The sequence below is a fragment of the Schistocerca piceifrons genome, chromosome X (genome assembly GCF_021461385.2).
Source record: "Schistocerca piceifrons isolate TAMUIC-IGC-003096 chromosome X, iqSchPice1.1, whole genome shotgun sequence".
NCBI lineage: Eukaryota > Metazoa > Arthropoda > Insecta > Orthoptera > Acrididae > Schistocerca > Schistocerca piceifrons.
This window is the reverse complement of record NC_060149.1, coordinates 807247373-807258940: the sequence shown is the minus strand read 5'-3', so window position 1 is coordinate 807258940 and position 11568 is coordinate 807247373. Positions and strand designations below refer to the sequence as shown.

At 35.8% G+C, this 11568-nt stretch overlaps 1 protein-coding gene across 1 annotated transcript in view; it reads right to left on the bottom strand.

The window, feature by feature from the left end:
* Positions 1-4352: 4352 nt before the first annotated feature.
* Positions 4353-11568, bottom strand: part of LOC124722716 — a 79553-nt gene continuing 72337 nt past the window's right edge. The window contains exon 3 of the mRNA XM_047247858.1: positions 4353-4711. Within this exon, the coding sequence (XP_047103814.1) occupies positions 4538-4711 (174 nt within the window). The 3' untranslated portion in view covers positions 4353-4537. The remainder of the gene's footprint in view (positions 4712-11568) is intronic.

Here is an 11568-nt window from a genome sequence, read left to right as displayed (position 1 = left end):
ATCAGCAAATCGCAAGTAATTGCTTTTTTACATAAGAAATCGAAACGTGTACTGTTTAATAATCTAATACTAACAAAACTATATCGTTATAGATCCCACTGATGATGCCGTAGAAATAGAAAAGGGTGAAACGCGTCTGGGATAAATAAATTACGTGGCAGCAGGAAAAGGCGGTTTCATTTACAAAACAAGTACAGGGTGTCCCAAAAAGAATCACCTGATTTTAAATACAATTATTTATTAGGAAGAAGGGCTTAATGCCAACAAATTGGTTACTAAATTACACAGAATAGATAGAAGTTTATAAAAATCCATCATAAATGTTCAATATATCCTCCATTGGCTGCACGGACGACATCTAGCCGACAGCCGAATTCATCCCAAGCTGAGCCTAAGGTCTCTTCTGTCACTGAAGCTACAGCAGCAGATGTTCTGTATTTTATTTCATCAGTGTCATGAGGTAAGGGAGGAACGTAAACACATTGTTTAACATATCCCCACAGGAAGAAATCGAATACGAAATGCCCGCTGAAATGCGATCACTGATTGAGTACGACTAAATTCAATAACACAATACGCCTTCTGTTGCGCGGACTCCATATTGCGATAGACTGGCTGCATGCTCCAGGTCAGCGCTCATAGCGACATCTAGCGCTGTTTCAGTTACCTAGTGATATTTGTCTCAATATTATTACAAGTTAAAATCGGGTCATTCTTTTTGGGACGTCCTGTATTTCTATGCTTGCTGCGGAGTATGGTCACGCAAACAAACTTGATGAACAGTCATAAATCAGCTAATTTGGATGTCAGGAGCATCGCCATTGAAAATGTGTAATATCCTAATTTAATATGTTAATTAAAACTGTCGTATAAGTTGAAAATTATGTGATCGTTATTGGTAAACGTCTATCGTATGTGCTACGAAAGCAGTGCATGAGGTACCACTTGATGGGCGTGCGTCCAATGCTAGTACCGCCACAAATATATTAAAAAAGTAATATCTATTGGGCAGCTTTGGTCAATATATACCGGCTGTCTGTCCTAAGAATCGCCAGGCGCAGTTTGTCTCGTGTTTCGGCAGGTATTTGCAATTTCCTTTTTGCATTCTGTAGGTGGAGTCGGCCTAAGTAGTCACTGCTCGCCACACGACAGAAAGCGTCGGCTTGTTTCCTGTTACAAACAAAATTGTTTTCAAATTTTTATTCTGGGTGCCCGTTCGTTAGAGCGCTCCCAGATTACTCTAGTCAGATATTTATTTTATCGATATGCATTAACAGGCACAGTAAAACTGGGGGAATGAACAGCTATCTAACAGCGACTGTGTAGCACTGTATGCTTGGCGGTAGCAGTCAGCGCAGGTCAGGTCAATGCTTTCGCTGCCGGGGTGCTGGTTGGTTATTCCTCGGGTTGTACTGTCCCTGTTGAGATATACGGCTAAAAAACATCTGACTAGAGTAATTTGGGAGCGCTCTGTCGAACGGGCACGTAAAATTCCGCATTAAAAACCATTTTGTTTGTAACGGTAAACAAACCGACGAGTTCCGTCGACGCTGAGCGTCGCATGGAAGACGTGATACGCATTATTTATTTGGGCTGATTCCAGCTTCACTATGCTAAAACTAAATTGTGGATACCTCCTGAAATACCACAGAAAATGCGCTATACATCTCGTAGGAGAGACAGCTGAGAAACTCAACGTTGCCTGGGTATTTAGTTGTTCCGTTCTTCTATTACTCCGCCTCTTCCCCCCTCCTTTCTCTGTCCATTTCCTCCTCCCTCCCCCTCCCCCCGCCTCTCTCTCTATCCATCCCTCTGTCTCTGCCCACCTCCTCTCCGTTTGTCTGTCCATTTCCTGCTCTCCTTCCCTCTGTCAATCTGCTTCTCCCCCTATCTCTGTCCATTTCCTGTTCCCCTCTTTCTTACCATGTCCTCCCATCCTCTCTCTGCCCATCTGCTCCTCCACCTCTCTGTGTCCATCTCCTCATCGCATCTCTCCCTGTCCACCAGCTCCTCCCCCTCGCTTCTCTTTCCTCCACCCTTCTATCGCCCCCATTCTCACCTCTATGGGAAGTTGGTGGCTTGTATACCCAGAGTATTTATTTCCAGATAGTAAGTAATATGTGTGCCTAGTTTGGTTGAAATCGATACAGGGGTGTAGGAGGAAATGTTGATCAATCGAGTATGTGCCATACATTGCACACATATATGTCTGATTCTCTGCTCTTTTGAACTATGCGACTCTAGAGAGGATGCTGAATTTACCTGAGGTATTTAACAGCATGATTTGATTTTAGGCTCCGCAATACGTTGACATAATTATTGGCTCATCGCAGTGCTCATTCATGCGATCTGGTTGACACACTGAATAGCACAAATAACAGACAAATTGAATTTCATACTCTTCAGAGCATTGTAAGTCAACCAAACAGGAAATATACGCCGAGAGGTCGTTTTAGAACGTTTTTACGTCACCGCTTCTCATCTAAACCCTCACCTCTAGCGGCCCTGGGGAATCTTACTCCCACAGTATTTTTATGCAAGTAAGAAGTCATATACCTAACATATTTGGTTGAAATTACTCCAGATGTTGCTAGGTTATGCTTCAATGACATCCCCTTTTCATTCCCACCTCTACGGGATTTTGATGGTTCTTACCCCCACAGTGCTTCTCTCCTAGGCAGCAAGTGATATGTGTAACAGATTTGGTCGAATCGATCGAATAGTTTAGGAGATGCTAAATGTACAAACACACATATAAGGGGAGTAAATCGAGATCGCTTGGGTAGAGATGAGGACTCCACGGAAGATATGTAATGGCATGGCAGTGAAACATCTTCAGCATACTCGAAGCAACCATCTGGAGAAGTGCAGAACAGCGATTGATCGATGTCGTCCCTTAGTATTCCATGTGCCCACGTCACAGAACCACTCCACATCCAGTCGTTTGCGTTGTGGTGTTAACAGGACCCTATTTGTGGAATGTTAACTCTCTAATCCAGATGTTACATACCAGAATTGTTTAGTTACAGTTCCCTGAGGTATGTTTATCGGTCACCAGAATGCGTTATTGTACTTCATGGTCAGTGAGTGACCAGGCGCGGTAGATCTATTGATCTGTAAATGCAATTTTCGTGCGGTACATATGCACTGTTGCAACAATAAATCAGGAGTCAATTGGAAACCTCTGACAGGGTATTCTAATTTTTTCCAGTGTAACAAGAGCCGAAAAGGTTTGAGCTAGAATGATACCATTTTGAAATTTTTGTAACAAGGTAGTGATCCCAAATATATAGCCTGAAAAATCCATGTATGTGCAGTATGCCAGTTATATAGGCCTCTGAATCGCCAGTTACAAATCCAACAGTTGCCGTTTGCTCTAAATTGAAATCAGGAAAAAGTAAGGCTCTTTACGACAAAAAGTAAATTACAGCCTGAGCGCAGATCACCATAACACAATTTATAAGTATACCTAATGCTGTATGTTTGCTACTTCGCAAGTGAGAGGAGATTGAGGCTGTGACAGGATGTCATGCAAGATACTAATTAAGATTTCAAAATAGCAGTAATAATTAATTGCTGCTATTTCAGGTCATATTGTAGATTCTTTTAATTGTGTAAGCTGCCAACAAAGAAATTGATATTGAAGACACCAAGAGATACTTAATGTTTTTGCGTTTATTTGCTACAATTGAACATATATTGAGCACGGATGACAATTTTAAAGTAAAAAAATACTGCCAGAACACACAGAGGTAGTAAGTACTTCATGATCTGGCACAACGGATGTTAGAGGGGATATCTAGGCCCTAATCTCGTACGCTAAGCAACACTAGAAATAAATATACAAAATAAATATTCAAAATAAATATAAGTTTTCGCTCTAAATACTTAATAATTCTTGTAATGAGGCAAATATTTATGAAGAAATATTTTCAAATTTAAGTATGTAAATATTTCACTTGCACTATATGTACATACACAAATAGAACAGGCTTTAACACAATACTCAGTTAACTTATATGCTACAGAAATAAATAAAATGGAAATCGTTTATGATAATGACATAACAAACAGATGATTCTGATAAATCCCAGAAATATAGCTGAAAATGTTTATACCTAAATAAAAACATAGTGGAGTGAGACGATATACTGAAAACGCAACTGACATTATTGTGGTTACATGAACAATTGATTTAAAACTCTGGAAACTAAGAGAAGAAATAAGGGAAATATGTCTTAGTATTTCACTTTTTCATTTGACCATTGTACGATAGTATGAATCTCTGACAATAGGAACAATGATTTAAGTGAGAATACTTCAAACAGGTATTTAGTGCTAATGACTGGAAAAGGAAATAAAATATGAAATTTTGAATTGTTGATAGTGAGAAAAAATATGTAAGAAGGTGAACGGAAGGAGGTCTTTTTGCCCCAGATTTAAATAATGATCACATGTATGAAAGACGTTGCATTCGTGCAGCTGTAAAATACATGAACTACAATGGCTCAGTTATTCAGAAGCAAAAATAAAGCGTTCATCTGTTGAACCATGCTCCAATTTCAGGACCCCCATTGTAGCCATAGTGTGCTTCGGCAAGATTATCCTTGTACACATTGTCTTGCGACTGCAGCGCCGCGTTCCGCAACACGTTGAAGAGCAGCAACAACAGTGCGACCTTCCCAACAAACAGCGACTTTACAGCCATCATCTGTGAACAGAAAGACGATCTCTCATGAGCCTCGCCAAGTCATATGTCTGTATGAAAGAGTAGTTCGCCATATGGTGTAAGGGTCAGTCAAATGAAACGAGACAGATGAAAAAATGTAAGTAAACTGTTTATTATTTCAAAATAAATCACCATAACTTAATATATTTATTTCACTGCGAGACAAGACGGTCAGTGCCTGCATGGGAAAATGTTTGTGGTTGCCTAGAGAACTGTGATTGCACCCAAGCATGCACCTCTTCGTCCACAGCAAATCGATGGCCAGGAATGTCTTCTTTCAGGGCACCAAAAATATGGAAATTTCATGGGGAGAGATGTGGGTGGCATGGAGGTTGTGTAAGGGCTTTCCACCGAAACTTCCATAGTAGACTCGCAACAACATAAATGAGTGAAGTTCGATGGAAATAAAATATCAATACGAGATACAAAATTTCAAAAGACACTTTACTCATAACCAGCGGGTATACACAAAATCGTTTGAGCGTCGCCCTCCCCCCCTCGACCCCCCTCCCCAAATCCTAACATTCCACACGGGAAAAAATTTTCTTTGCTGATAACGCAATATTATAGTTACTCACAAAACAAGAGAATTCTTACAGAGAAATCAAATTGAACAACCCTCAAGGAAGTTTACAAGGGGGTAATGCTCAATTTTTAAAAATATTTGTGCCCTTAGAATCCTATCATCAGTGTGTAACAGCCAGTGTTTTTTAATTACATCATATTCATATGTACATTCAGTTGTAGTTACGGAATTCTTTTCTGGGTAATAAATGCATAAAACATCAACATTATTTTAAAAGTACACAAGAGGACCATAAGAATAATAACGAAAAATTGTAGTCTAGTCCATTGTAAATATCTGTTCAAAACATTAGGGGTTTTAACTATACAGTGTGAATACCAGTCAGTTATACACATAAAAATAACATTATAAAATGCACATACAGCTCAGTCAGTCACATAGTACAAGATCTGATCTCAGTTTACTTTTACTAAGAACAAATAAACATAAAACTGAAACTAGTATTTTCTTCCAAGCAATAAAACTACAATATATTACCCAAGCTGTTCAAAAAGAGATTACTAAAAGGAACCTATTTAAAGAGACAGTTAAACAGTACCCATTTTGCAATACATTCTGTACCATAAAAGATTGCTTAGACAGCACAGAGTAGGAGTTTGGTATAAAATTTAACATAAGTAAATATAATTATGATAGTATTAATAATAATAGCTGTGGTACAGATGTCATATGGTAGAGTTACATTATGAAATAATATATGTATAGTATGTGCAGTGATGGTAGCTAGAAATGAATGAACTGTGTGGCACTAGGCTTCTGCATTATTAAACAAATTATTTGCAAAACAATATTCTACATTAGGGGTAAACAGAATGATGTAGCTCCACTTTAAGCTAACAGGTCTTGTATTGAAAGGATAGAGGTTCCAGTCTTCATCCAGCCATCTTGGTTTAGGTTTTCCATGCTTTCCTTAAATTACTTCATGCAAATGCCATGACGTTCCTACTGCAAGGCCACAACTAACTGCTTGTCCCATCCTTATCAAATTAGATCTGTACATATGTAAATGTCTATACATAAAAATTATTTTTGTTGATGTTAAATTGACAGACCCACTACGCTTGTAAAAGTGATCCACAGGGATCTGTGGATGAGTACTACTACTACTACTACTACTACTACTACTACTACTGTATCCTGCATCCCTGAGAATTGTGGAGTGCTGTCGTGCCTCTGTCACCAAGCTCACAGCTCAACGTACTCAATGTCTTTCCCACGGAAATTTTAGCCACATTTCCTTCCCAAACCATGAAATCATTCCTGAGATTGACAAACCTTATCAACCGGCCTCCTGTTACCTAAGGCCCATTTCTTGTCTCTTGCCAATATAGATACCACGTCCTTGTTTTTATATTCCTGCCTCTCCAGTACAATCTAAATCAATATGCTTTTCTATAAAATTTTACTGGTAGCCCGCAACACAATCATTCTTACTGGATTGACGATGACACACATCACCAGCATCTCTTCAAGCGTCAGCACTTAATTATCATTCCTATTTTTGTGTTTTTATGTATTATATTCGTGACCAGCCCATCCACTACCAGTGGGATGTAAATAACAGATGAGTTCTTTAAAAATACTACATGACAGTATATTTGCCTCGTATTTAAACTCCATTGGAATGCACTTCCAGTAAATTATATCCACCTAACTGCAGGCTTTCTGACTAACCATCCACCCTATGTAATCACAAAGAATATCATAACTATTATTTCATAACCATAAATAGGCATTTCTCATGGACCAATCCCATTACAAGTCCTTTATCCTCTTATGCATGTCTGACATCTCAAAATCATTCTACCTCATGTAGCTACACAAATATGCTAATGATGACGCCTTCCTTGTCCTTACAAATCTCCATTCGCCCCAATGAACCCACCTGAATAGCTTCTCTACTCGGTGCTACCAGTGCTACCTCTCCAACAACCCTGTAAAAACACAGGTAATAGTTATACAAAAGTCCACCCAAGCTTGCCACCTCTGTCACTGCTACTTAACAGACCACAAGCAGGCATCACACGAAAATACCTAGAACTAACACTGCAGATAAACTAATTTGGAATCCTCGCTGACTAATCACAAGAAAGAAAGCTGCTATTGGAATAAAGTGACTAGATTCACTGACCAACTAAGAATGATGAATAAACCTCAAAACCATTATCCACACATGAAAGACTCATCTGTACCATCCTCACCTATTCAAATGCTTCACAGACCTCCATTCCTCCCAAGCTTAACCACTCCCTACAAATCCTTGAACCACATGCACTCCATCGTCCTTTCTACATTCGACAAAGTGCGTCCACCCACATCTTGCTGTACCAGCTCAATGTTGCGACACCTGAACAGACATATGGGACACCTTCTTCTGTTCTATAACTGTCATAAATGTAACTCTCAAATCCTCATTCTATGACCCACGAGTTGGGAGACTCCTTTGGAAATCACAGTGATCCAGTCATGATCTTCGATTACGTTTGAGCAAACAGACAATTTATTTTTGACCTCCCAGTAAGGTACTTGAATGTATCAAGTTACACGTCATCACTGGAATGTGCTGAACAATTGACCATAATACTTACAAACAAGTTAGTAGTAGGGAATTAGGAAATCTGGCAAGGTCTGCATTATTTCCAAATTTTCGTCATCTGATGATGCCAGGCAGTGTTGCCATATTTCTTCCATACTCCTCCACTCACCCTTATGACATCACATTCCAAGATGGCGGAAGTAGTCCACTTGTCCTAAATTTTTCTCCCATCTTGATGGTTCTGATCACTATGGAACTTAACATCTGAGGTCATCAGTCCCCTAGAGTTAGAACTACTTAAACCTATCTAACCTAAGGACTTTGCACACATCCATGCCCAAGGCAGGATTCAAACCTGTGACTGTAGCAGCAGCGCAGTTCCAGACTGATACGCCTAGAACCACTCGGCCACTATGGCCAGCCCATCTTGATGTTCAAACCCCCTCATGAGTGATGTCTTCATGCAGTATAGGAGTGTGTGGTCCAGGGCCCAAATTGTGGTACACTGATTTGATGATGTACATATTTGACAATAGCGACAGTTTAATACATGCAGTCATGGCACTCCTGCTCACTTTTGTTACCCTGCTTCATTAACAGCGTACCTCTGGTTGCAGATTCATGACAGTTATACACAGTTTAAAGGCCTTACAGAGAATAGACTAAATGACCAGTCTTCAGACAGGAGACCACAACAGCACATGATGCAAGAATATTAAAAGTGTTGTGGAAACGTGGAGATACAAGTATAACATATAACTGCTAAGAGGATCAAAAATGGCCTAAAGACAATTACTAAACAATGCTTGACAAAGACGTTCAGGTCAAGCTCCACTCCCTATTGACGTCTGTGCTCGCAATTTGTGGTAGTTGTCACAGGTTAAATTCTTCCACCATACATAATAACATAGGCAATTGTAAAATTCACAATATTTTCATTTCAGAATGCACACAACTTCGTTGGTTTTTTTGAATAGTTAAAACTTTCATTTCTCTAGACATATCAGTTGTACAAGAGGGATAATTTTGAATGAGACTGAATTGACTTAAATTTACATCACTATTTAATTGAATTATTCTTTTAAATTCTCTATGAGAATCATGAGCTTTTAAGAAATTACTTGGTGGTTTGACACCCCATAGTTTTTCAGGAAAAACTTCATTTCTACCATTTTTAATACAGATATTTTTAGTTCAACATGATAGAATAAAGAAGAATCAAGAAATGAAAGTCATCATTTCTGTAGTCCAAGAAATAAATCATCACAATCTTTTTTCGAACTCCAAGTAAAAATTACAGTTAAATCACCCTCAGACATAATTTCTATATAATCTTCAAAAAGTTGACCAAATAATTCTAAAGGATAAATGACTTTGTTTGGTTTAGTTTCAATTTATCCACTGTTAAGAATATGTCCTTCCATATTTCATTCATTCAAAAGTGAAGAAGTTACTTGAATAAGAGTTGAAGAAGAAATAAATGGCTGCTAGATTCTAGATAAAATATAATTTCCTTTTTTAATTGTAATAAAATCAAATGTTTTTAAAATATAATTATCAGTTAGATTAATATTTGATTTTACATCATACGCAAAAAAATCAGATCCATCTGTGAAAATAACATCAAAAGTCATATAAAGTGGTGTAAAATTAGGATGAATCCAACCACCACCAATATTAATATTATTTTCAGTTTCCTTGTTAGAATTTTTAAATTACTTTTTGTTTTCTCATTAATGGAAAATGAGTAAAACTTTCGATATGGTTCATGAATTATTATGGGGAAAAATTTATTATTTCATTAATACAACAACTGTTATGTAAGAACCATTAAAGTAAATTAAGTTATCATTTTCATCAGTTCTAGTTATTTCTAAATTCTAAATAGTATCGAAAATCGTAATTTTTATAGGGTGATCTGGGTCATAAATTATTGAACCACCAAATTCAGAATGCTTAAATCAAGCAATAATATTAGTTTCTCTATGAAAATTATCGTTATGCTTAACAAACATTCCATTAATCAAATTAAAATTTACAATAATTAAACAAAGAGAATAATTCTAGCAACATCCTTAGATCTCTTTGCACTAATAATTTGATTATTAGATCCTTAAACTTTACCTACAAAATGTTCTTTGTCCATAATTAATTTTTTATGATTTTCGATAACAATTCTATTTAAACTTTTATCTGCTTTAATATGAACATTATTATTTTTCAAATGAATAAATTTCTATAAACTTTTCAAACTATATTGACCAACCAGAAATTCTATTAATTAATTAATTAAAGTTTATTATTTCTTGAGGTAATATTTGGAGTTAAAAAAGTTGAATAAAAACAAACTAGTGCTACATTTTTATGAGTTTCTCTTATTGGAACAGTTAATATAATCTTCATAATAGAATAATTATCACTTAATAGACATAATCTACTCATTAATATTAGCAAAAATTATGTAAAAATATGAAATACAGAAAGGAAATTAAAAAATAAACATGCTAAACTGTTACCAAATTCTATTCAATGTGCTGTTACAGGACCAAGTGGATGTAGAAAAACCACATTAATAATTGGTGAATTAATTTTAAATGCTGGATGGTTGAACAAGAAAAAGTTAATCATTTGTATGTTTATTCAAAAAGTTTTGATCAATTTAAAAAAATCAAGAAATTTATGAAAATATATGAAAAAATTGAGGACCAAGTTAATGAAAAAAATGTTAATTTATTGTAAATAATGATGAAATTTTTCTATTGGATGACTGTCAAGATAATTCAGTTGTAGTTTTTGATGATTTCATTCTTGAAAATCAAGATTTAGTTAGAGAATATTAGACTAGAGGAAGACCTAAAGGAATCGATTGTTGTTATTTAAGGCTAACATATTCCCAAAAAATTAGTTACAGATAATTTTAATTTTTAAAATATTTTTAAACAAGATGATACAAATTAAATTCATATTTATTATGAATTTGTTGATGGTGATTTAAAGTTTGTTAAATTTAAGGAAACATGTAGTAAATATTGGAAAAGATTATTTTGGTTTTATAATAATATATATGGCAAGGCATATTAATGAAGGAATAAATTAAAAATTACTTAAATGCTGAACATAAAAAAATATAATGGCATGAAGTGTAACCAACAGTTATACTTAAAATGATACATAAATTTGATGTAAATTTTAAATGTAAAATAAAAAAAACTATTATTGTGTTAGTTATTCTAAATAAATTTTTACAAAATGCGATCTAGAAATTGTTAGAAAGCCAAACAAAATAGATAACTTTTAAATTGATTATACTTTGTTACCTAGTGCCAAACTAAAACCAAAATCAAAAACGTAAACTCAATAATTAACAATAAAATATTATTGCCCACGTTTAACTGATGTCCAAAAAAGAATAAAAGAGAATAAAACTGGTAGATGTTTTCTTGCATCATTAACAGTTCCTGTTGTGAAAATGATTGTTTTGTTGAATATTTAACAAACAAAAAAGAAACAAAACATGAAGATGGATTTTTAAAATTATTTTTAGCTGCATTACCTTATGTAGCAATAATTGGTTCACATGCTGGTGGAGTTGCAGTAATCGCAAATGCAGTTTTATATAAGAAAAGGCGATAAAGAATCAGAAAAACAAAAAAGACACAGTTTGGAAATGGAAAAAAGGGAAGGGAGTAAAAATTAGAATGTGGAATAGTAAATTTA